The following is a 27,426-nucleotide window of genomic DNA, read 5'->3' as shown; positions in this document are numbered from 1 at the left end:
ACCCGCGCCTTACCTGCTCCCCGTGAATCCGGCAGCAGTCCTGGGCGCCCGCAGAGTCCGGCTAGTACAGACTCTGGGGTCCCGCTGAGATCCCCAGATCTGTACTGGCGTCTCAGCGCCAGCAGGGGTGACGGAGCGGCAGCTGAGACGTCCTATGGACAGTCCGACGCTGCCGCTCTGAAGAATCCAAAGCAAAAATAAAAACTTTGTCCTTTGAAAAAAATAAAGCTTAGGGGCTGCTAATCAGCTCCCCACTGCACTAAACGGTGACCCGACTCCGGCCGGGCACCAACTTAAACTGAGGTGCCTCTGGCTGGGGGGCGGGGTTATAGGGAGAGTGGACCCAAGTGCATCCTGGGAGCTAAAAGCTTTAACTGCGTGGTGCCCGTTTTTGGTTCCCAACCTATACCCCAAGGTCAACCCTGTGGACCCCCTATGGACCCTGAAGTAGAAACTGCTGATACAGACCAGAGTGAGCTAGAAGCACCAGAGCAGTGAGCGACACCCAAGGCAGGAAAGAGGAACTGTATGAGTCGTGACCAGTGCAGGGTACTAGACTGAAGACTAGAATCTGTTGCTGTCTCATTTTGGTTTACGTATATTATAGCTGTATGGTAATTAACTGCAATCTCTCAATATGTTCTGTAACTCTGGAGATTTAAATTACACTCCATAAAGCAGGAAGACCTGTACAGTATAATGATTATAACATAATTCAATTTGTTTGCTCATTTTCAGCAATAAATTTAGGGCAATTCCATTTCATATCTTTCTTTTCAGCTCTGGAAATTTATTTACTTTCAGTGTGATATCTCTGATGTCTAACAAAAGCGGCTCTCTGTATAAACCGTCTCCCGCACTCAGAACACAGATAGGGCTTCTCACAGGTGGGAGTTCTCTGATGGTAGAGAAGGCCTGCTTTCTGTGCAAAGCACTTGCCGCATTCAGAGCATGGAAATGGCTTCTCACCCGTGTGAATTCTCTGATGTTGAGCAAGGTAGGATTTCTGTTTAAACTGTTTGCCGCACTCCAAGCATGGAAACGGCTTCTCACCCGTGTGAGTTCTCTGATGTTGAGCAAGGTAGGATTTCTGTTTAAACTGTTTGCCGCACTCCAAGCATGGAAACGGCTTCTCGCCCGTGTGCTCTAGCAGATGTATTTCTCATAAATTCAAACTAGACAGACAAGTCCCACACTCAGAACATGGGAATGGCTTCTCCCCTGTGTGAAGTTGGTGATGTGGGATTAGAAAGGACTCCCGAGTGTAACATTTTCCACATTCGGCACAGGAAAATGGCTTTGCGCCTCTGTGAGTTTTCCGATGATTAACAAGACATAATTTCTTTGTAAAACCCTTCCCGCACTCACAACATCGGTACAGTTTAAATAGTGCTTCAACTGGGCTGTGTGTAACCGTATCCGATATATCAGGGGAACATTCCTCATGATTAGAGGGGCCGGATGGTGTTCTTGCACTGTGAGGTTCCGGATGTATATTTGGGGTAATGGGGATTTCTTCTGTAGAATCCTCTGTGATGTAGTTATCTTCTATTATAAAATCTGGAGATATAAAAAGAGATGTTTGTACATGCTGACGTGTCCGCCTGCTGGGTATATAATAAATATATAATTCTGCAGAACATGTATTTTTTGCATAACAATAAGTAGACTGAAAAACCCACAATTTCAATACAATCAGTGAAGAATTCTAAACTGTGTACTATCCGGTAACATTGCTGATTGACTTAAGGAAAGTACATGTTATGTTAACACATAATCAAACTAAAGATTTAAGTGTTGCGCAGTTTCTAGTTATTACACATTTTATACAAAAAAATGTGTATTAAAATTATTTAATAATATGATGCTATAAAAAGAAAACGTGACTAAAAAAAAAATAATAATAAAAAATATATATATATATAAATATTTAATATGCCATACTTCATTGAATTTAAATATAAATAGTGAACGTATGATCTTTTCTGATGGGACACAAGCAGCTGGCTGGTCCTGTCCACTTAATTTAACTGTGTTTATATATACATGGAGTTCAAGGGCATCTTGTTAGTCTGTAATTAGAATATACCTGCTGCATTGCACTGTATTCTATGTGGTAACAAATCCTCTCACTATTTTAGTCCTATACATAAAACCTATATTTTTGACACATCATATAATAACGTCTTGTACTTTCTGAGCTCCAACTAATATTAAAAATAGCATATTTGCGTTCACTTCTGATTGGCACCTGTAATTTTGGATCAGTGCAAGCAGCTGGCTGACTCATGGCTCCTTATGTATGATATACACCAGAGAGTGTGGGGAGGAGACTGGTCAGATCTCTGGGCTGGTAACACACAGTGACATGATGTGATGGGGAGAGCAGGAGTATAATAGGGGCTGATGGCTCCTGATGTATGAGATACACCAAAGAGTGTGAGGAGGAGACTGGTCAGATCTCTGGGCTGGTAACACACAGTGACATGATGTGAGGAGGAGAGCAGGAGTATAATAGGGGCTGATGGCTCCTGATGTATGATATACACCAGAGAGTGTGAGGAGGAGACTGGTCAGATCTCTGGGCTGGTAACACACAGTGACATGATGTGAGGAGAGCAGGAGTATAATAGGGGCTGATGGCTCCTGATGTATGAGATACACCAGAGAGTGTGGGGAGGAGACTGGTCAGATCTCTGATCTGGTAACACACAGTGACATGATGTGAGGAGGAGAGCAGGAGTATAATAGGGGCTGATGGCTCCTGATGTATGAGATACACCAGAGAGTGTGGGGAGACTGGTCAGATCTCTGGTCTGGTAACACACAGTGACATGATGTGAGGAGGAGAGCAGGAGTATAATAGGGGCTGATGGCTCCTGATGTATGAGATACACCAGAGAGTGTGAGGAGGAGACTGGTCAGATCTCTGGGCTGGTAACACACAGTGACATGATGTGAGGGGGAGAGCAGGAGTATAATAGGGGCTGATGGCTCCTGACTCTCCCACCGGGCAGATACTAGACATTGCTGTAGTGACAGAGGAGGGTGTAGGATAAGAGATTGCTGTAGTGACAGAGGAGGGTATAGGATTATAGATTGCTGTAGTGACAGAAGAGGGTGTAGGATAAGAGATTGCTGTAGTGACAGAGGAGGGTGTAGGATAAGAGATTGCTGTAGTGACAGAGGAGTGTGTAGGATAAGAGATTGCTGTAGTGACAGAGGAAGGTATAGGATAAGAGATTGCTGTAGTGACAGAGGAGGGTGTAGGATAAGAGATTGCTGTAGTGACAGAGGAGGGTGTAGGATAAGAGAGTGCTGTAGTGACAGAGGAGGGTGTAGGGTAAGAGATGGCTGTAGTGACAGAGGAAGGTGTAGGATAAGAGATTTCTGTAGTAGTGACAGAGGAGGGTGTAGGATAAGAGATTTCTGTAGTAGTGACAGAGGAGGGTGTAGGATAAGAGATTGCTGTAGGAGACAGAGGAGGGTGTAGGATAAGAGATTGCTGTAGTGACAGAGGAGGGTGTAGGATAAGAGAGTGCTGTAGTGACAGAGGAGGATATAGGATAAGAGATTGCTGCAGTGACAGAGGAGGGTGTAGGATAAGAGATTGCTGTAGTGACAGAGGAGGGTGTAGGATAAGAGATGGCTGTAGTGACAGAGGAGGGTGTAGGATAAGAGATGGCTGTAGTGACAGAGGAGGGTGTAGGATAAGAGAGTGCTGTAGTGACAGAGGAGGGTGTAGGATAAGAGATGGCTGTAGTGACAGAGGAGGGTGTAGGATAAGAGATTGCTGTAGTGACAGAGGAGGGTGTACGATAAGAGATTGCTGTAGTGACAGAGGAGGGTGTAGGATAAGAGATTGCTGTAGTGACAGAGGAGGGTGTAGGATAAGAGAGTGCTGTAGTGACAGAGGAGGGTGTAGGATAAGAGATGGCTGTAGTGACAGAGGAGGGTGTAGGATAAGAGATTGCTGTAGTGACAGAGGAGGGTGTAGGATAAGAGATTGCTGTAGTGACAGAGGAGGGTGTAGGATAAGAGATTGCTGTAGTGACAGAGGAGGGTGTAGGATAAGAGATTGCTGTAGTGACAGAGGAGGGTGTAGTATAAGAGATTGCTGTAGTGACAGAGGAGTGTGTAGGATAAGAGATTGCTGTAGTGACAGAGGAGGGTGTAGGATAAGAGATTGCAGTAGTGACAGAGGAAGGTGTAGGATAAGAGATGGCTTTAGTGACAGAAGAGGGTGTAGGATAAGAGATGGCTGTAGTGACAGAGGAGGGTGTAGGATAAGAGATTGCTGTAGTGACAGAGGAGGGTGTAGGATAAGAGATTGCTGTAGTGACAGAGGAGGGTGTAGGATAAGAGATTGCTGTAGTGACAGAGGAAGGTGTAGGATAAGAGATTGCTGTAGTGACAGAGGAGGGTGTAGGATAAGAGATGGCTGTAGTGACAGAGGAGGGTGTAGGATAAGAGATGGCTGTAGTGACAGAGGAGGGTGTAGGATAAGAGATGGCTGTAGTGACAGAGGAGGGTGTAGGATAAGAGAGTGCTGTAGTGACAGAGGAGGGTGTAGGATAAGAGAGTGCTGTAGTGACAGAGGAGGGTGTAGGATAAGAGATTGCTGTAGTGACAGAGGAGGGTGTAGGATAAGAGATTGCTGTAGTGACAGAGGAGGGTGTAGGATAAGAGAGTGCTGTAGTGACAGAGGAGGGTGTAGGATAAGAGATGGCTGTAGTGACAGAGGAGGGTGTAGGATAAGAGATTGCTGTAGTGACAGAGGAGGGTGTAGGATAAGAGATGGCTGTAGTGACAGAGGAGGGTGTAGGATAAGAGAGTGCTGTAGTGACAGAGGAGGGTGTAGGATAAGAGAGTGCTGTAGTGACAGAGGAGGGTGTAGGATAAGAGATTGCTGTAGTGACAGAGGAGGGTGTAGGATAAGAGATGGCTGTAGTGACAGAGGAGGGTGTAGGATAAGAGATTGCTGTAGTGACAGAGGAGGGTGTAGGATAAGAGATTGCTGTAGTGACAGAGGAGGGTGTAGGATAAGAGATTGCTGTAGTGACAGAGGAGGGTGTAGGATAAGAGATTGCTGTAGTGACAGAGGAGGGTGTAGGATAAGAGATTGCTGTAGTGACAGAGGAGGGTGTAGGATAAGAGATTGCTGTAGTGACAGAACAAGGAGAATATGTGACTGTTCTGTACTTAGTGATTATTACTCACCAGTGCTGATAGCTGTAGGGATTTCCTGCTCCTTACACTGCTGATCACACATCACATACGTCTCCTCTTCCTCTTTTATATCTTTTACTTTGAAATCAGTAAGATCTTCACTCTAAATAACCACAAAACAATACTTTAATAATTTCTTATTTAATGAAATTAAATAATTCCCTGTATTCTCAGAACCGGCCACCAAAAAGGCGTTATCAATTCACTATGCTTTTTTACGACAACCAATGCAGTATGAGGTGGTACGTACTGGGATGAGTGGGTGGGTGCAGGTGATTCCCTCATGATCATGTGATCTCCTTACCAAAACTCTTCTCCTATCACGTAATTTACTCCCAGCTATTCAATATCAGGAAATGTTTCTGAATATCTTTCACAAAGCATATTTGTCCCCACATCGCCAGTATTTGGCGGGTATGTCTTCTTCTGCCTCCTGCCCTCGCTGTCAATCCTCCATAGCTGACTTGTACCACTATTTCTGGTCTTGTCCTCTCCTGGGAACCTTTTGGCTGCAAGTGAGGAAATTTGCCCTTGAACACCTGGTAGATTATATACCATTTATTGATGTGTGGGCTATATTCGGTATACTTCCGGAGGGTCAGCGGGTGGCGAAGGGTTGTGGAAGACTTATCATTAGTGCGTTGGCCCGTAAGGCTGTACTCCAGACATGGATGGACACTTCTCCACCAACATTGCGACTTTTTAAAGAAAAGCTCTTCCATGTATTTAACATGGACTGGATTGAAACTATTATAGAGAAAGAAGCTTGTGTAGCAAAGTTTTTCTTAACTTGGGAGAGTTATATTGGAACTCTGACCTTAGTGCAGAGGCGTAGGATTTACGAATCACTGAAATGTAGTCAATGGTATTATCTTCGGATGACATCAGGGGAGTCTCCAATTAGGTTGGACTCATGAGGGATTCTATTTCGTTCCCCTGGGCCTCCCCCTCCCCCCCTTGGCTTCTCGCTTCCGTGGCTGCGCTCCTTTCTAGTTTGGGTTGATGGAATGATCTATGTATCCATAAAACGATGAGTAAAGGTATAACAAGTATAAAAAAAAATAATAATTAATAATAATAAAATATCACCTAGACCCTCCATTACACCTGCAGCTCCTCCCACATTGTCAGTGTCCTGATGGAAGCTGATAAAGGTACAAAGCTCACACTGAGTTGCTGTGACATCACTGTCCTGTGTATGAATTACCCAATCTGCATAGTGCTTCTGTACAGCAAGTCTGCCAGGCTGTCACTCAGTCTCTGCCTGCTTACACAGAGAAGCTCCTCCCCCCTAACATGTTATCCTGCTGCATAGGAGCGAGAGAGAACGTGGGACATATTTATTTATGTATAAACACTACAGGTATATTATGTATAATATTCAGCCGATATTTAATTACCCTCCTACTTTTTGCCTTGACAAAGCCTTTTGTGAAACGTACGTTGGCGTTTTTAGGCGCTGACCGCTGATGCTGCGCTGCAATTAATATGAACTATTAGTAGTTCAAATGACCGTAGCCTGAATTTCATATCCACCGAATGTGTTGTGGTTTACTTATAAACGGACATTGATATATAGTTACTGTTGGCACTTCCTCGTGCTATGTGTTTAATGCTCTGTCAATATTACACACTGTTCTATGATCACTAATGGGCAACTCCATGTATTAAACATTGAATGACCAGCTGGAGATTCGTTGCTCTGTATATGTGAACACCACCATATACTTGGTGAAATCCATTAAGTGTATGTGAACTATATACAATCATAAACTGTCAAATAATTTTAATTGAACCTAACACTATCATATCGGATTTGAGTATATTTAATATATATGTTGTGAACAATCTGAGATTGCACGTTGTCTGATGATTAATTCCAGGCATTCTCTAATATTACTCCTTTAAAAATAGGATCACATGTGATTATACTACGCTTTATGTTAATTACCAGCCATCTCCATTGTATCTCGTGTTGTGTAATTAGCTGGAGATCAGGTGCAGGTTACAATATAACTGAATGTTGCTACATAATTGCTAAACCTGTCAAAGGCTCAGAGGAGATACGTGACTACTTGTTATCTTATAATCATAAAGATTAGTATCTTACCGCTACACCTGTAATGAGTAGTTGAGAGACCTGATATATCAGTAATACAGGAGTTTAGTTTCTAACGGAGAACATCAATTAACCATTAAGCAATATAGTATGATCAACATTTACTCTGACCGGTTATCTTATACCCTCAGAAATTCTATATAATACCCTAATACGATCATTTCAGATCTCTAATTAGCTTATTTAGGTTCTACCCAAAGGACCTTTATCTTATGTTAATACACGTGCATATTATGATACGCACGATATCACAATGATATATGAGGGTGAACTTAATTGAATTGACAGTTTGATAGAGCGTATATATTAATTAAATTCCAACACAGTGTGTATTAGCATAGCTAGGAAGGGGTTGAATATAATACGCAGTAACTATAATTAATATTCACAACTGTTCAACCGCAACACATAGAAATATGGTTACCATTATGTATCTTATATTGAAACAAGGAATCCATGTATTGTATTGATTGAATATATAGTAGTGCAATTGAGCTGGTATAATCACTAAGTCTATATAAGTTACATATATTCAACTATAATACATATTATGGTATGTTTCAGAATATACAATAATATAAGACATATTGAGTAACGATTATTTACTGTGAAGGCTTATAAGGTCTATGATTTACTACTATATAAAAGAGACATAGATTATCTAATATCATAGTAATAATATGAATAGCAGCACCCAGTGAGTCAAGTGTCTTGATATTTTATTTCACATTCTATCTTTTTTCACTATTTCTTCTATCTATATTATTTTAACTATATTTCACATAATAAGGTTTTAATATATACCAATAAAGGTTATATTTTATGCGTTATTTGTATTTGTGCGCCTATAAAGGACATTCTGTTTTCTCATTTCTTTTGAGATATTGATTTGGTTCTATTGGTTTGTGTCCCAGGCAGCACCCCCAGACAATTAAAATGTGTGTGAAATAGTCAATTGGGGTTTCATCATAATAGTTAGTGCAGTGGTTCCCCTCCCCTTTCCCGTCAAAACTGAATTTGTGTCACTCAGTCTCTGCCTGCTTACACAGAGAAGCTCCTCCCCCTAACATGTTGTTATCCTGCTGCATAGGAGCGAGAGAGAAATTGGGGGACATATTTAATTTATGTGTAAACACTACAGGTAAGTCTCTAGGTAAAGAGGCGAAACGCGCTGACATGTGGGGCTTTCTCTTACTTTGTAGCAGCAAACAGCCGACTGGACTCTATGATGCGCTAAACCACAGATATCAGGAAAAACAAAAACAACTGGGAGCGCTGAATGACACTAGTAGTGTCTAAATTTAATGTATGCAGATATAGGCATGAAATCACAAAAATACATATAATAAAATTCACATATTAAATAGACCTTAAATCAAATCTATAGATGACAAAAAAAATAAAAAATAAATAAATAAAAAAATAGAGAGGAACCACTGTGGCCACAGAAAAACAGACAAAAAAAATCGGCATGCATAAAAAAAAGGGGGATATTTCCCAATGAATAAATGTTAGTATAGATATGTGAGTTTTTTTCTTTTTATCTTTTTGTCTCTTTATCTAGGATTGTATGGAAATGAATCAAAAAGTCTGTTGCATTTGACTTAAATCATAAAAAATAAAATCAGCGTGCACAGCCACCGAATGGTGGGCTTATTCCACGACATTAAATCAATTTGTAGTGGGAGTGAACATTGATATAAGTCACGTCTAGGGATATATTGCTGAAACCACTAAATCGTGACTAACACGGTCTCTGTGTAACCAATAAACTGGCACCGTATTGCTGCTTTGCAGCGTAGATCTTGGGAGAGGCCTCTCCTAAAAGCATCCAGCAAAAGAATCTTCAGTGGCCGACATGTGTCCAGAGATGCCGACAGTGGTGCAGCGGTGGAGTTCACAGACAGCATTAATCATCGCTCCTCCCTGTGGTGTTGCTCGGAGATCTGGATACACGAGAGCGAATCGATCACGCCACGGAGCTTGAAACAGCTCGCTCCCTTAGCGGCAATCTTATGATACTTCCCGGCTCCTAAACTTCTATACAAAACAGGCGCGGTGTGGGCACAATCCGGACCTAGCAGCACCTCCAGGAGAAACGAGGAGTGTGCCGCTGGCCGCAGGCGTGATCCACCCTGACCGGTCTGCAGCTTGCTCACAGAACCTGTTGGTACTTACCAGGAGAGTTGAGCAACGTGTGCCCTTAGCCAATTTTAACCGGCCTTGAGTCCATATACTTACGGGGACCACCCGGGATGAGAGCCAGCATTGGCAATTTAATTTGCAAGTCTATCCCCTAGTATCTGTGCTGGGACGCCAGCACAGACACAAAAATACTTTTTCAATTATTTATATATAACGGACTGCTACAAACTTTTAAATCAACCATAATTGTTTCATTTTTATTTTCATAGCTGTCTGGTTTATTTTAATATTATTTGTCAAGTTTCTATTAAACGTTGTATTTTTTCTACATTGCTAGCATTCATGAATTGATCATGTATCCTTTTTGCATGTAAGAAGTACTGAATATATCAAATTTGTACATTGTGTTATTAGAATGTGTCAATTTTCATATTTAATTATATAAAGTTATTTTAGATTAACGTATTCTCTGTCATATTTTTATTAGGCTAAAGCTAAGCGCTGTGTATCAAGTTTTTGTATTCTGTGTATTTTTGGAGCATGACATTTTTTTTCTCGCACATGCTGCTGGTTTGCTAAATGCCTTTTTTAGTACAATTAACTAAATAGCGCCGGGATTTGGATAGTTTTTCTACCATTTGTTGTAGGTATATTATGTATAGTGTTCAGCTAATATTCAATCAACTTCCTATATTGTAACGTTATTTCTTACTTCAGGGTCCATAGGGTCCACAGGGAGACCTTTGGGTGTAGGTGGTGGATCAGAAATCCGGACACCATGCAGTTTAAGCTTTTCAGCTCCCAGGATGCACTGGTTGCTTAGGCACCCCCAACGCTTAGGCTGCTTAGGCACCCCCAACGCTTTTTATGTTTTTATTCATTTACATTTTACCTACTTAGAGCGCGCAGCAGCAGACTGTCCATAGGACGTCTGCGCTGCCGCTCCGTCACCCCTCTGGTGCCGCGACGCCAGTTCAGGCTGGGGACCTCGGCGGGCATCCTGGGGTACCTGCTAGTCGGCCCCGTGGAAGTACCCAGACTGCAGCCGGACGTTAAGGGGACCGGTAAGAGCGGGTCATCATTTGCGGTGACCCGCACTTTGGCAGTGATACCTCTGGTCTCAGGGGACAGACCGGAGGTGCTGAGTGTGGACGCAGGCTCCACGATTCACTAGACCACAAATGGAGCGGAAACCAGCGTCCCGTGGGTTAAATAATCAGCAAGAGCAAACAGCTTCCCCATTAAAGCGGCTCCTCCCCTCAGCTCAGGGCGCCTTTCCTGAGGTCTCACTTCTCTGAGCTGTTCTCCTCCTCTGACCACGCCCCCTCTGAGGTCTCCGGCGGCCATTTTCTTTCAGTGGCACAGTCGCAACTCTCAGGACAACGCAAGGTCCGGTCCCCCTACACACCTTTCCCTGGAGTTAGCGTATGTAGCATAATAGCCTACCAGACACTGAGTCTGTGTAGTTGATTGTAGTGCCAATTTGCAGTTTTATTTCTGCAATGTTTGTGACTTATGCTAGCGCTGCCTGTCTGTGTCTTTTTCTTCTACTGTCAGCATATATCTATACCTTTTACTCTAATTCTGCCCTAATACAGGTGTAGTTAGGGTGGTTCCTATAACTCACATCTATAGAGATATTTGTGAGGTTTGTCGCATACGGTTGAGTGGTGCACTGTGCCATATTTAGTCTGTGGGCTCCTGCAGTTTACCCAAGCATCAGACAGGACCAGTGTATTGCTCTCCTACCGGTATCCTATATACTCGTGGTTGCATTATACCCAGTGCCATATTGTGGGTTATATTACTCTACAGATATGTCTGACAAGGGTAACGAGTTTACTTCTGCAACCATTCTGCTATCTTGCAGATTATTTGCTGTAGGTTTAAGTGAGGAGGATTTGGTTCGGGATGGATTATGTGTGAGGCGTTATAATCCACCAAGCACCTCCAACCCCGCAACACCGGTATAGGAGCCCCCTTGGGCTGCCTTTTCTCAGGTTCTGGCCTACATTGCGGGCCGCTTAGCGGTTCGGGCTATTTTTCACCATATGGGGTTACCTCAGCAAACCCTCACAGGGATTATCACAACAGATTATGCACACTCCTCCTGTGCCTCCACCATGGGTAGATGTTTTCTCTACTTCAGTGCAGAGCCTGGCGGCTTCTTCTACTGCCCTTCAGACCATTTTGCAGGGTGAGAAACCCCATAAGCCAGCTAAGCGTCCTGTGTTGTCATCACAGTCCACACAACTGTGGTGTCTGAGATGTCCTCTGACGAGGGTGAGGTTGCTGATGTCTCTAACCCTGACTCCCCTCTGCAGGAGGTGGAGACTCGGTCAAAAATTAATATTCCTGCTTTGGTGCGAGCTGTCAGATCTCTCTTGGCAATAGAGGATGACGAGCCAGCCCCTCAGTCTAAGCACTCTCTGTTTAAAAGAATAAAGGTGACTTCCGCAGAATTCCCTCTGTCAGATCAGCTAGTAGAACACATGGATGCTGCCTGGAAATTGCCTAGTAAGGGGTATCAACCTCAAAGGCGTTTGACCTCATGTTACCCATTTCCTGAGGCTCATTGTAATGGATTCCCATGTTACACGTTTAATTAAAAGTGCTACGTTTCCTATGCCTTCCATTTCTTCCTTAAAAGATCCTACAGATAGGAAGTGGAAACTTGACTGAAATATATATTCTCTCTTTCAGGGGCTGTTGCCCACCTGTCCATGGCTATTTCATGGGTAGCTAAAGCTATAGAGAGCTGGGCCGATGCACTTGAGGACTCCTTCCCCTCAGAAGCTCCTGGGGATCAGGTGATCAGGTGTCATTGGGGGGTCACATTCGAGATGCGGCTGCATATAACAGAGAGGCTGCTCTGGATGCCAGTCTACTGGCCTCCAGGGTCTCGGCCGCGTCTGCTCGTCGTACTCTGTGGCTGCGCTCTTGGAGGGCAGATGCGGATTCTAAGAAAGGCCTGGAAAGCTTACCCTACAATGGGGAGATCTTCTTTAGCTCAGACCTGGACAAGATTGTTGATACGTTGGCAGCATTTCTGCCTTCAGCATCTGCTTCTTCAAAGCCTCAAACCTCATCCTTTAGGTCCTTTAGACCCCAAGGAAAGCCCAGAGGACAGTCCTTTCCTAGACAGTCAGTTTCCAAGAAGGCCGCCAAACCCAAGAAGCAGGCCTGGAATACAAGACGCCCTGCTCCTAAACCAGAGGATTAACCCGCAGCCTGATGGGGTGGGCCTCCCTCTGGGGGATCCCAGAGTGGAAGGCTGACTTCTTCAGTTCGCCCAGTGCTGGTGTCAAACCACCACGAATGCTTGGGTAAAAGAAGTGGTCTCTCACGGCTACACCCTCTCATTGCTTCGAAGACCTCCCCACCAGTTTTTCTGGACAGGCCCTCCTTCTGACACGAACAAGGCCTTACAGATCCAGAAAGCCATACAGTCCTTGCTTCAAGTAGGGGTAATTGTGGCAGTCCAGCTATCTCAGCGAGGGACTGGTTATTATTCTAAATTCTTTCTGATTCAGAAGCCGAATGAATCTCATCGGCCTATCCTCAACCTCAAATCCCTGAAAAAATTCCTCAGGGTGCCCAGGTTCAGGATGGAAACCCTACGCTCCATCATACTGGCTATGGAGCCAGGGGATTTTATGGTATCACTGGATATTCTGGACGCATACCTACATGTTCCTATATCGCCCTCTCACCAGCGTTATCCCCGGTTTGCTATACTACAGCAACACTTCCAGTATCGGGCTCTGCCCTTTGGCCTGTCCACAGCTCCACGGGTATTTACCAAAGTTATGGCTATCATGACGGCCCATCTGCGGAGTCAGGGTGTCCGGCTGCTACCATACCTGGACGACCTCCTGCTGTTAGCGGGTCCTCCACCCTTCGCCACCACCCTCAACTGACAATTACTTTTCTACAAGCACATGGGTAGTTAATCAATTGGAAAAAGTCCTCCCTGAATCCCTCACAGAGGATGATTCATCTGGGAGCCCTACTAGATTCTCAACAGCAGAGAATATTTTTGACTTCAGAAAAGATCTCCACATTACAACTACGAGTACGCAGATGCCTCCACAGTCGCCGGGTGTCAGTCCACTCAGCGATGCAGGTTCTGGGATCCATGGAGTCCACCTTCGACATGGTGGAATATGCTCAGTTTCATTCCAGACCTCTGCAAAAGCTGATCCTCTCCAGGTGGAACGGATTACCCCATCGGATCAAAGCTCAGACAATGGTGCTCTCTCCGGAGGTGCGTCTGTCTCTGTCTTGGTGGCTACTGACATCTCATCTAACCAAGGGTCGCCCCTTTTGGATCCCAGTCTCCGGTGCTGGGGTGCTGTGACCGGTCCGCACTCTTTTCAGGGCCGTTGGACAGCAGTCGAAGCAACCCTACCAATCAACATATTGGAACTTCGGGCTGTTTACAGGGCCCTCAAGCTGGCCAAACACATACTTCAGGGAAAACCTGTGCAAGTTCAGTCCGACAACGCCACAACGGTGGCTTACATCAACCATCAGGGAGGCATTCGAAGTTGGGCAGCAATGACAGAAGTGTCATGCATTCTGACATGGGCAGAGGGTCACCTTCCGGCCATTTCTGCAGTGTTTATACGGGAGTTCTCAATTGGGAAGCAGACTTCCCAAGACGTCATGACGTGCATCCCGGGGAATGGTCTCTTCACCAAGAGGCGTTTCAACTCCTAATGGACAAATGGGGCCTCCCAGAGGTGGACCTCATGGCCTCCCGACACAATCACAAACTGCCAGTGTACGGGTCTCGAACAAGAGATGCCGAGGCAACCTTGGTGGATGCTCTGTCAGTAAAAAAGGCCTTCCAGTTTGAGTACCTGTTTCCACCAGTCTCCATGCTTCTTTGAGTTCTTCGGAAGTTTAAACAAGACGGAGGCACTGTCCTGCTGGTAGCTCCAGCTTGGCCCAGACGTCATTGGTACTCAGATCTTCAGAGTCTCTCCATCGACACTCCGTTCATGTTGCCTCAAAGTTCGGACCTATTGTCTCAGGGCCCTTGCCTTTACCCGGACCTGGATCTTCTGTCTTTAATGGCGTGGCTCTTGAGACATCCCTCCTAAGGTCCAAAGTATTCTATAGCTCTGTCATTCAAACAATGCTTAGAGCGCGTAAGCCAGCTTCTGTTAGGATTTACCACAGAGTGTGGCATACATATTTCCAATGGTGTCGTCCCAGAGAGTTTACGACCCCCAGGTGTTTCGGATTTCCAAAGTCCTGGCCTTCCTTCAAGCTGGATTGAACCATGGCCTCTACCTGGCCTCACTGAAAGAGCATGTCTCTGCTCTGTCAGTATGGTTCCAACTTAGAATTGCTCCTTTACCAGATATCCGCACCTTCCTCCAGGGTGTTCTCCGGAGTCAACGTCCCTTTGTCCCCCCAGTGTCTCATTGGGACTTGGCAGTGGTTCTTCAGGCCCTCCAGGTTCCTCCATTTGAACCCCTAGATTAGGTGGAACTCAAGTGGTTAACAGCAGAGACTCCTTTCTTCTGGCTATTGCCTCCGCTGCTTTGCCCAGACCTTTCTGAGGTTCTATGCCTTTGATACCTACGCCTCTCAGGATGCTTCCTTTGGGTGCCGGATTCTCCTCTCAGCGCAGGAGCGTCCCCACCCTTAAAGGACTGCTAGGTCTGCCTGTGGGAGCCTATGGACCCTGAAGAAGGAAATGAGAGTTATGGTAAGAACTTACCTTTGTTAACTCTCTTTCTTCGAAGTCCATAGGGTCCACAGGGCACCTGCCCTGACGCACCTGGCTTCAGATGGGTTTAGTTTCTGTTCACTGTTTTTTCCGTTTCCTTCTCTACGAGAGTGTGATGCTTGTGTGTACCAATCTTCTTTCTCACTTTTATCCTCCTCCGGCCTTTGGCTTGTCACAAACTGGGGTGACTTTGGCTGGGGGGTGTGGTATAGGGAGAGTGAACCAGTGCATCCTGGGAGCTGAACAACTTTAACTGCATGGTGCCCGGATTCCTGTTCCACCATCTAAACCCCAAGGTCTCCCTGTGGACCCTACGGACTTCGAAGAAAGAGAGTTAACAAAGGTAAGTTCTTACCATAACTCTCATTATCAATCATGACTTAACCCATAGTAATTCAGAAACAATGAAGATAACATTTAATTCAGATTTAATAAACTTATATTAAATAAAATAATATAACGTTATAATATGTTTACAGCTTCACTACAGATAATACAATGAGAAGTCATTGATATATTGGTGTTTCCACCTACCTGATCCTCCTGTAGGACACTATGATTCTCCTCTGTATCATCCTGGGAATAAAGAGGACGGGGACATCTCTCTGGGATAATCCTGTTACTGGCCCCATCTGTAGGAGACACACAGTGACTAATTACATTGTATATATGTGATTATCAGATGATGTGTATCTAGGTGGTCCCATAGCTGCTCTCTCCTGTACAATAAATGACAGTCTCCTCTTACCCAGTGATGTGAGGGGCCGGTGATTCTCCATCATCATGTCTTTGTACAGACCCATGTGTCCTTCTATATGCTCCCACTCCTCCATGGAGAAATAGACAGTGACGTCCTCACACCTTATAGGAACCTGACACACACAATGATACAGTCATCACCCAGACACATCCCCTGGTGTTACTGTATAATGTCCCATTCCCAGCAGTCACCTCTCCAGTAATCACCCAGACACATCCCCTGGTGTTACTGTATAATGTCCCATTCCCAGCAGTCACCTCTTCAGTCATCACCCAGACACATCCCCTGATGTTACTGTATAATGTCCCATTCCCAGCAGTCACCTCTCCAGTCATCACCCAGACACATCCCCTGGTGTTACTGTATAATGTCCCATTCCCAGCAGTCACCTCCCCAGTCATCACCCAGACACATCCCCTGGTGTTACTGTATAATGTCCCATTCCCAGCAGTCACCTCTCCAGTCATCACCCAGACACATCCCCTGGTGTTACTGTATAATGTCTCATTCCCAGCAGTCACCTCTCCAGTCATCACCCAGACACATCCCCTGGTGTTACTGTATAATGTCCCATTCCCAGCAGTCACCTCTCCAGTCATCACCCAGACACATCCCCTGGTGTTACTGTATAATGTCCCATTCCCAGCAGTCACCTCCCCAGTCATCACCCAGACACATCCCCTGGTGTTACTGTATAATGTCCCATTCGCAGCAGTCACCTCTCCAGTCATCACCCAGACACATCCCCTGGTGTTACTGTATAATGTCCCATTCGCAGCAGTCGCCTCTCCAGTCATCACCCAGACACATCCCCTGGTGTTACTGTATAATGTCCCATTCGCAGCAGTCACCTCTCCAGTCATCACCCAGACACATCCCCTGGTGTTACTGTATAATGTGCCATTCCCAGCAGTCACCTCTCCAGTCAGCAGCTGAATGATCTTGTTGGTGAGTTCCAGGATCTTCTGGTCATTGTGTCTCTCATGTATCAGTGAGTGAGATGGAGGCACCGCGATGGGGCTCTGGGTCCTGCTCAGGCCTCCTGACATGCGGGTGCTGGGTGTCTCACACTCACCAGACATTTTCACCATTGTATAATCCTGTGTATTAAAAAGAAAAATAATTAGCACAAAAAGAGTTGACACCCTTCCCTAGTTCTCAGTGACTTTCTTATTGCCAATATACAGTAATAAAAATAAACTAAATATAACATGATGCTCAGGCTCAAGAACAGAATGTAAGTTAGTTAAATGATGAGCGATCACATTTATAAACCCCTAACAACATCTGGAATTCCTTTTCTTAAGCAAATTAATGATGGCGCCAACTTTTGATCCTAATATGCGAATATAAGTGGATTTTTGATACAAGCATCAGCTGAAAGAAGGTTTAAGGCAGTATCCAATTAGCCGGACTCCAGGACTAATTGGATAGCTCTGGGTATCCATTAGCGTCCAAACAATGTTCGGGACTAATTGGATACTGCCATTAGTGTGAAGAACTGCCCTATTCTCTCATGAAAATAAGATATATGGGAGTTATGTAATAGGTTTCAAAATTACGAAACCAGCGTGATTTCGGCAAGTTCCCCTCTCTTAAAGCAGCAATCTGTTAAAAGGCTGGTTTTGCCTTATAACGGATTGCTGCTTTAAATTTAGCGTCAAACTTGCGGTAAATCAAGCCGGTTTCATAATCTCGGAATCTATTACATAACCTCAATGGAGATCTGTAAGACATAGTCCCCAGCTCCGTAATGCTTTGGGCTTTTGGAACCCCACTTTTGCCATTAGATCACCATCTCTACCAGATCCTGCAGGTTCAAAGGAGGATGTTGTAAAGCCATAAAGACCAGATGAAATCCCGAGAGGTAATTGAAAGACTGTACAGAGGCTGAAATGCATAACTAACTGCAAAAGAACTGCACAGCCTGCAAAGTGCCAACTTCCTCCAAAATAAAGCCACTTATATTTTTTATATCCAAACACTTCTTTAAAAACAGAAGTAACTGAGACAACGAAAAGAATGATCAACAAACTTCTTCCCTTGTACCGTATGTATTTAAGTCTTTCAGATCCTATGAACATTTTTTATTACTGAGCCAGCAATCCGATCATCTAAAAGAACAGCTTCACAGTAACTATCCTGTCCAGTCTGGTGCAACCAGCGTCACTTGGACACCTTTAAAGAATGGGGACATGCAAATCTATTGGAAGAAGCAGAATATGCCTTACCAGTGGGCTACAGATGAACACCTGTCTGCATTACAGTACTGTACAATACTGTACTGTATCCTGTTGGATAATGCCACCAAGAATACACCCTGTGTTTATGTCTGCACCTAGCCCCATAATTGTCAGTTAAGTAGTTAGTAAAATTAGTGTTGTCACTGTGACACTCCCAGACACCCTCACCTCCCCAGTCAGGTCCCTGTGTTAGTAACAGAGATAATAGTGATGTCACTGTGACACTCCCAGACTCCCTCACCTCCCCAGTCAGGTTCCTGTGTTAGTAATAGAGATAATAGTGATGTCACTGTGACACTCCCAGACTCCCTCACCTCCCCAGTCAGGTCCCTGTGTTAGTAATAGAGATAATAGTGATGTCACTGTGACACTCCCAGACTCCCTCACCTCCCCAGTCAGGTCCCTGTGTTAGTAATAGAGATAATAGTGATGTCACTGTGACACTCCCAGACTCCCTCACCTCCCCAGTCAGGATCCTGTGTTAGTAATAGAGATAATAGTGATGTCACTGTGACACTCCCAGACTCCCTCACCTCCCCAGTCAGGTCCCTGTGTTAGTACCAGAGATAATAGTGATGTCACTGTGACACTCCCAGACTCCCTCACCTCCCCAGTCAGGTCCCTGTGTTAGTACCAGAGATAATAGTGATGTCACTGTGACACTCCCAGACTCCCTCACCTCCCCAGTCAGGTCCCTGTGTTAGTAACAGAGATAATAGTGATGTCACTGTGACACTCCCAGACTCCCTCACCTCCCCAGTCAGGTCCCTGTGTTAGTAACAGAGATAATAGTGATGTCACTGTGACACTCCCAGACTCCCTCACCTCCCCAGTCAGGTCCCTGTGTTAGTAATAGAGATAATAGTGATGTCACTGTGACACTCCCAGACTCCCTCACCTCCCCAGTCAGGTCCCTGTGTTAGTAATAGAGATAATAGTGATGTCACTGTGACACTCCCAGACTCCCTCCCCTCCCCAGTCAGGTCCCTGTGTTAGTAATAGAGATAATAGTGATGTCACTGTGACACTCCCAGACTCCCTCCCCTCCCCAGTCAGGTCCCTGTGTTAGTAATAGAGATAACAGTGATGTCACTGTGACACTCCCAGACTCCCTCCCCTCCCCAGTCAGGTCCCTGTGTTAGTAATAGAGATAACAGTGAGGTCACTGTGACACTCCCAGACTCCCTCCCCTCCCCAGTCAGGTCCCTGTGTTAGTAATAGAGATAACAGTGAGGTCACTGTGACACTCCCAGACTCCCTCCCCTCCCCAGTCAGGTCCCTGTGTTAGTAATAGAGATAATAGTGAGGTCACTGTGACACTCCCAGACTCCCTCCCCTCCCCAGTCAGGTCCCTGTGTTAGTAATAGAGATAATAGTGAGGTCACTGTGACACTCCCAGACTCCCTCCCCTCCCCAGTCAGGTCCCTGTGTTAGTAATAGAGATAATAGTGAGGTCACTGTGACACTCCCAGACTCCCTCCCCTCCCCAGTCAGGTCCCTGTGTTAGTAATAGAGATAATAGTGAGGTCACTGTGACACTCCCAGACTCCCTCCCCTCCCCAGTCAGGTCCCTGTGTTAGTAATAGAGATAATAGTGAGGTCACTGTGACACTCCCAGACTCCCTCCCCTCCCCAGTCAGGTCCCTGTGTTAGTAATAGAGATAATAGTGAGGTCACTGTGACACTCCCAGACTCCCTCCCCTCCCCAGTCAGGTCCCTGTGTTAGTAATAGAGATAATAGTGAGGTCACTGTGACACTCCCAGACTCCCTCCCCTCCCCAGTCAGGTCCCTGTGTTAGTAATAGAGATAATAGTGAGGTCACTGTGACACTCCCAGACTCCCTCCCCTCCCCAGTCAGGTCCCTGTGTTAGTAATAGAGATAATAGTGATGTCACTGTGACACTCCCAGACTCCCTCCCCTCCCCAGTCAGGTCCCTGTGTTAGTAATAGAGATAATAGTGATGTCACTGTGACACTCCCAGACTCCCTCCCCTCCCCAGTCAGGTCCCTGTGTTAGTAATAGAGATAATAGTGATGTCACTGTGACACTCCCAGACTCCCTCCCCTCCCCAGTCAGGTCCCTGTGTTAGTAATAGAGATAATAGTGATGTCACTGTGACACTCCCAGACTCCCTCCCCTCCCCAGTCAGGTTCCTGTGTTAGTAATAGAGATAATAGTGATGTCACTGTGACACTCCCAGACTCCCTCCCCTCCCCAGTCAGCAGGTAGATGATCTCCAGTGTGAGGTCTAATATCTTCTCAGTGGTGTGGTATTTGTCCTTGTCCATCCTCCTTAAGTCCGTTAGATAGAATAACAGAATACTTTGTTCTGTAGGTGGGTCAGAAATATGAAATACATTAGGTATACAAGCAATACTTAAATGAAGCCATACAGTAGCATTATGTGAGTATGAGTCATTATATGTAAGTAAACTTAAGTTATATGATTAGGCAGGAGATATATTGTATGTGTTGGACATTTGAGACTATTTTCACAATAACAAATACCATAAAGCATGGGTATTCAACATACGGCCACCCAGCTGCCTTACAACTAACTATCCCAGCATGCCCTAATAGCAAAACTGTGACAGGGCATGCTGGGATGTATAGTTGCACAGCGGTTGGACGGCCTCATGTTGAATACCCCTGCTATAAATATTTATATATTTTTTTACCATTGTGTGCACATTAACTGCTAACTTTTTATAGGTATATCCTGCACTTTCCAATATGCAAGTGAAATACATGGCATTTCAACATTACCAAGCATAACGCACTAATCAACAGCCTCCTGCTAAGCTCTTTTGTTTATTTCCTTTAAACGTGCAAAATGTCATTTTAAGTACTATGCCATGAGAATATTTCCAAGGAGGCAGAATAATTAAAATGGACAGAAAAAGATTGGAGCCTCTACAGCAGGGGTTCACAACCACGGTCCTCAAGGCACACTAACAGTCCAGGTTTTAAGGATAGCCATAGTTGAGCATAGGTGACTTAATTAGTACCTTAGTTATTTGGATTTAACCATCTGTGCTTAAGCCTGGATATCACTAAAACTAGGACTGTTAGTGTGCCTTGAGGACCGAGGTTGGGAATCACTGCTCTACAGTAAGTCAAGCATTCAGAAGAAACTGCAATAAAAAATTATATTATTATCATTATATAATATTGTATTTTACCCGGCAGACAATTTCCTCTGGAAATTATAAAACATGTGATTGCTTATGACACTCACTACCTGCCCCCATTCGCGGCCTAGAGGGTTATTATTCAGGTTGCACCCACTCTGTGGAATTCCCTATTTTCCAATACCTTTGCAGCAGGGGTGTTCAACATGCGTGCCCTCCAGCTGTTGGGGAACTACCCATCCCAGCATCCCCTGCCCCAGTTTTAGCAGTCACTAATAGCAAAACTGTGGCAGAGCATGCTGGGATGTGTAGTTCCACAACAGCTGGAGGGCCACATGTTGAGCAGCCCTGCTTTTAATATTCAGGCATTCCCCGAAATCTCCTTTCTATAGGCAAGCTTATAGAAATCACCAGCCATCTCCCTGACCGCACTAGTCTCTTCTACCCAATTACCACCACACTGCACAGTTCACTTAAAACTTAACTTAAAAGCTCCTTATATGCTCAAATAATCTTCTGTCTCGCACACTAACATTATGAGGGTGATTACAATGTTTTGCGTGCCCCCTGCTGGGCGTCTATGAGAATAGGTGTCCGACAGAGCAGTTCAATTGTTTCTCTGTTCGGGTTCCCATTGGTATGTAATGCGTCTAAAAGCACCGGGTTTAGCTATGCAAAGTGTCGTTTGGGTGCCCGTACCACCATTAGCGTGCAAAACAACTGAATCTCCCCTTATGTGTGAATGGATCACCATTTACATCATGTATTCAACGCCTTGTTTATATAAACTGCGAGCAGGGCTCTCTTGCCCCTTTGTCTGTTAGTATCCAGATTTGTATTATTACTGTGTTTCTTTCATATAATAAAACGCTGCAGAATGATGGCACTATAATTGATAAATAAAAAAGTAATGAAAAGCTGACAACAGAAGTTTAGATATCCTATAAAGGATATAAAATATGATTGTGTATATGGAAGAGGAGGAGAGCAGCAGGGAAAGAATTTATAAATATATTACATCATATCCACCATATGTAAGCCTATAGATAATGTCTGGAAACCCCTCTCCCTTCCACTATTCATCAATGATATTCCTACACAAGGCTTACATTGAGCACACAACACAGTGACCTGTCCCCTGAACACCAGAGTCTGCTCCACGTGTCTCATAATAACAGGACACCAGTGTCTACTCCACATGTATCATAACAGGACACCAGTGTCTACTCCACATGTATCATAATAACAGGACACCAGTGTCTACTCCACATGTATCATAACAGGACACCAGAGTCTGCTCCACATGTATCATAACAGGACACGAGTGTCTACTCCACATGTATCATAACAGGACACCAGAGTCTGCTCCACATGTATCATAACAGGACACCACAGTCTGCTCCACATGTATCATAACCGAACACCAGAGTCTGCTCCACATGTATCTTAATAATAGGACACCAGTCTGCTCCACATGTATCATAATAACAGGACACCAGAGTCTGCTCCACATGTATAACAGGACACCAGAGTCTGCTCCACATGTATAACAGGACACCAGAGTCTGCTCCATATGTATCATAACAGTACACAAGAGTCTGCTCCACATGTATCTTAATAACAGGACATGTATCATAATAATAGGACACCAGAGTCTGCTCCACATGTATCATAAGAGGACACCAGTCTGCTCCACATGTATCTTAATAACAGGACAACAGAGTCTGCTCCACATGTATCATAATAACAGGACACCAGAGTCTGCTCCACTTGTATCATAGTAACAGGACAACAGAGAGTCTGCCCTGCCACTGCTATAACAGGAGTTGGCTGCACATGTAATGTATCACAGTGACATTACACAAAATTCTGCTCCATCTGTACAGTAACTATCATCAGTACCTGCGGTTACCAGTCACATCCCCGCACTCACTGGTTCCCGCTAGCCGCCACCCGAATTTTTTTTTTATCAGTGACATCCTGTCTGTGTGTGCATTCCAAAGCAGAAAAACTACAACATCATGGCCGCCGACGTGTGTGCAGTCAGTGTAACCGGAGACACATCGGTCTCATTATCATCTGGGGAGTGTCAGCTGATGTCTATGCAAATTAGTGAGTGTTGCTACATGGAGGGAGAGTATGTTTATTTATATTAGGACAGCTCGTGGGGATTCTCACGCATGGACCCTCCACACTTCTGTCTAGCAAATCCTCCTCCATGGTTTCCCTCCCTGGTCTCTATCCCTTATCCACTAGTGCAGTCTGAGTCTGCAGTACACACAGCTGCTAACTGCTAAATGTGGGGATGGTTAAAGGGGTTGTGGTGGCTGCCCGATGTTAACTAGTTTTGCTATCGATGGTTCTTTGCCATCAATGAATGAGTGGAAGCCGATTATTTTCCTGGGCAGGATGGAGCTTAGCCTTATTACAGTTTATTGGTCAGATCAGTTGTACAATTTCCCTTGAAAATTCTTCCCTTCAGATACAGGAGGATTTGTATTTAAAATGCAACTATTTCACATAAGACCATATGATTTGATCAATCACATCACATAATGGACCTCATTCAGACCTGCTTGCAAGCGGGTCGATGTTTAGGCCCTGCGCACTCTTTGCAGTGCTCTCTAAACCCAACTACCTCTCTTCCGAACCTTGTTTCAGAATTCCAAAAATCTGACATGTTTTCAAATTTTAAAATTAATTATTCTAAATCTGTGGCTATGAGTCTGACTGCCCCTCCTTCGTTGGTAAATTCTTTAAAACAATCCTTCTCCTTTATTTGGCATCCCACTAGACTTAAATATCTCGGAGTTTTCCTGACTAAAGATCTATCCCAACTGTTCTCAAATAATTTTTTACCATTATTACAAACTATTCGCACTGATTTGGCTAAATGGCGTACTACTCGTCTATCCTGGATCGGCAGGATCAATGTGATCAAAATGAATGTGATCAATGTGATCAAAATGAATTCCTTGCCCAAAATGTTATATTTAATGCAAACCCTCCCAATCCACATACCTCCAGCATGGTTTGCGGAGATGGAGCGCCTTATTCGAAGGTTTGTCTGGAACACCTTTACACCACGCTTTAAACATGCTATCCTTTACCGCCGTAAACAAGACGGAGGTTTCCAGCTTCCCCACATCACTAGCTATTATCACGCCATAATGCTTAATCGTGTTCTTTAATGGACTCGAGCGAAGAGTTTCAAACAGTGGATCTTGTTGGAGGAAAGCAGTCTGGCTCAGCCCATAGAAATTGCTCCATGGCTTCCCAAACTACCAGCTGTTAGACATCCCACTATAACACCTACACTATGCGCTTGGCAGAAATTGCGACGTCTCCCCCATATTTCATCTAATGTTTCCCCTCTCACTTCCTTTCTTGGGAGTTTGGAATTCCCTCCTGGACTCTCCACACTGTCCTTTAAAAACTGGATGAGCGATGGTCACTTTCGACTGGGCCAGATGGTTTGTTGGTCGGGGGTGCGACAGTTTACAGAACTCCAGGAAACGTGGCATCTCCCTCAATCCAAATTCTGGAAATACCTCCAGGTACGGCATTTTATCACCACTTCTTGCAAGCTTCCTGATCTCACCAGGACACTTACCTTGTTTGATTCCTTATGTTTTCTTCTCAAACTCCATCCCATACTATATCCAAATTGTACTCAATAATTATAGGAAACTTGTATAAACTACCTCCTCAATTTACTGTAGTGTGGGAAAAGGAACTCCAAGATACAGTTCAAGATATTGATTGGGAAATTGTTTTTAATAACACCTTTGCCAGTTCCTCTTGTATAGCTACTCTCGAAACTCTCTACAAAGTCTTAACATGTTGGTATAGATATCCAGTACTTTTAAATAAAATGTACCGGCAGGTCCCAAAAGTCTGCTGGAGATGCAACTCTGCACCAGGTACTCTTCTCCACATATGGTGGGATTGCCCCTCCCTGGCTAATTTTTGGTTGAACGTATTTGAATGTTCCAAGATAATTCTTGGGGGTGAGGTCCCTAGAGATCCTGGCTTTTGGCTTCTAAACATAACCTCTTCTCATACGGCTTCATATAAGAATTCATTACTGAGGCACTTAAACAATGCAGCTAAAGCGGTAATCCCTGTGTTATGGAAGTCCACCTCCCCTCCCTCCATTAAAGATTGGTTCAAGAGAATCGATTATTACATGGATATGGAGGATATCATATCCTTCTCTAAAGGTAGTCCCACCGACTTCACTGATTTATGGTCCCCTTGGCTGCTGTTTAAGGGATCCACACAATACTCCATGTTTAATAGCTCCAACTCTGTACCTGTATCTGTTTCTTCTTGATTCTGATATAATCTATTTGAGACTATGTAATTTGTCCCCATAGATCATCCCCTCATCACCCGCCTAGTTTCCTCTTTCCCCTCTGACCTTCCATCCCCTGAACTTCCCCCCCTATATTGTTTATTTATTGTCTATAAATTTTTTCCTTTTTCTTTTTTTTATTGTTTATTTTATTGCATAATTTAATATATGATTTATTTACATTATATTAGAATTTCGATTGTACTATTCGAAATGGAATTATTAATTGTCAATTGTTTGAATCTATATGCTTTTTCCATTTTGCTCTATCTAAAAATGTCTGACTTTTTCAATAAAAACAGTTTGTGTAAAATCTGCCGTGTATGAAAACACATACAATGCAGTAATTGAAACATAATAAAATTTCCTACCAACCAAAAGCGGGTTCCAGTCTATAGATCAGACAGTAAAAAGGTCGACAATGTCTAGATAGACACCAGCTATTAGACAGTCAATAGGTCGACAGGAGCAAAAGGTCGACAGGGACAAAAAAGGTTAGGATTAGAAAAAAAAAAATAGTGTCGACCATTTTTGTTGTTGACTGTTTTGACCATTTGTACCTATCGACCTATGGACTGTCTAACATCTGGTTTTATCTAGACATTGTCAACCTTTTTACTGTCTATCTTTCAATCCACTCCCACCAAAAGCTGACATTTTATAATAAACGATAATGACCCAGGAATCAGGGCTTCTCTTTCAGGTGTTTATTTTTTAAAGTGATTTTTTAAAAGTAACAAAATCTTAATCACTGGAGATGTGTCACAATGAAGTAAGAAGAGATGGGACATGTAGTGTTCATTCTAGCACCCATCACAACCCGTGCAGTTCCTCTTTCCTGCCTGGGGTGTCGCTCCGTGCTCTGGTGCTTCTAGCACACTCTGGGTTGTTTCTCCGCAGTTTGTTGCATTAACAAAGGTGTGTAACATTTATAACAAGTTTAGAATAAAGACAAAGACTGAGAAATTGATCTGTTTAAATAGAACCCCCAAAATCTTCTAAAAATTTCAATTTTTAAGGGCTTCAGATTGCCACGTTGCTCAAACTATAACGAAAGTGTTTGACGCTCACTAGATCATAGAATAGGATGGGTTTATCAGAGGGAAAGTAGAAGCACCGCTTACAATACTGACCCCACTGGGCTTCACCTTTCACCAGGGTGAAAAACGCAATTATTGTGTGTTGTCAGAAGCTCTTTGATAGCATATGTACCAATAAAGGTGTAAGGCCAGGACCAAAGCAAAGACTCATACCCCTTTCAGACAAGAAAAACTAATTAAAGGGTCATACATTTATACCTGGTCATTTGCTGATCAACACAGGGTTTTTTTCTTTCTAGAGGGTCAACCCGGGTCGAAATTCCCGGGACTTCGACCCAGGAATTTATCAGGGTCGGAGACCCAGGATGACCCTTTCAGATAGAAGAAATACCCGTATTAATCAGCAAATTACAGGGTAGAAATGTATGTCCCAGTAATTTGCACGTCTACAGGGGGGTACAGACAGGGACCGGAAAAACAACACAGCATGCAAATGCCAGGTAAAAGCCAGGTTTATTGCCATTTTCTGTCTGAAAGCGTATCAGTCATATAAATGTCAGGTTCCTTATGGTCCTGTAGCTTATCCACTCACATGCATTATTGGGCATTGGTGCCGGAGTCCATACTAATTACCAAGTGCTCTGTTATAGTTATTAT

The 27,426-nt window shown here is 44.2% G+C and overlaps 1 protein-coding gene across 3 annotated transcripts; it reads right to left on the bottom strand.

The window, feature by feature from the left end:
• Positions 1-447: 447 nt before the first annotated feature.
• On the bottom strand, positions 448-23,347 carry LOC148500810 (oocyte zinc finger protein XlCOF7.1-like). Of its 3 annotated transcripts, none has more exons than XM_088451406.1 (6): positions 23,275-23,347; positions 16,914-17,096; positions 15,985-16,108; positions 15,771-15,868; positions 5,221-5,332; positions 448-1,560 (listed from the first exon to the last, which is right to left on the bottom strand). In XM_088451406.1, the coding sequence occupies exons 2-6, from the start codon at positions 17,085-17,087 to the stop codon at positions 1,163-1,165; spliced, it is 906 nt and encodes a 301-aa protein (XP_088307532.1). In that variant the 5' UTR covers positions 17,088-17,096; positions 23,275-23,347; the 3' UTR covers positions 448-1,162. The 3 variants fall into 3 exon arrangements, with proteins under 3 accessions (XP_088307532.1, XP_088307533.1, XP_088307534.1); XM_088451407.1 differs by lacking the exon at positions 23,275-23,347 and adding an exon at positions 18,228-18,460; XM_088451408.1 differs by lacking the exon at positions 23,275-23,347 and having other exon boundaries at positions 16,914-17,215.
• Positions 23,348-27,426: the final 4,079 nt, after the last annotated feature.

The sequence above is a fragment of the Taudactylus pleione genome, unplaced genomic scaffold, assembly GCF_031769625.1.
Source record: "Taudactylus pleione unplaced genomic scaffold, aTauple2 ptg000547l, whole genome shotgun sequence".
Taxonomy (NCBI): Eukaryota; Metazoa; Chordata; class Amphibia; order Anura; family Myobatrachidae; genus Taudactylus; species Taudactylus pleione.
Note: the sequence above shows the minus strand (reverse complement) of the source record. Positions and strands in the feature narration are given on the sequence as shown.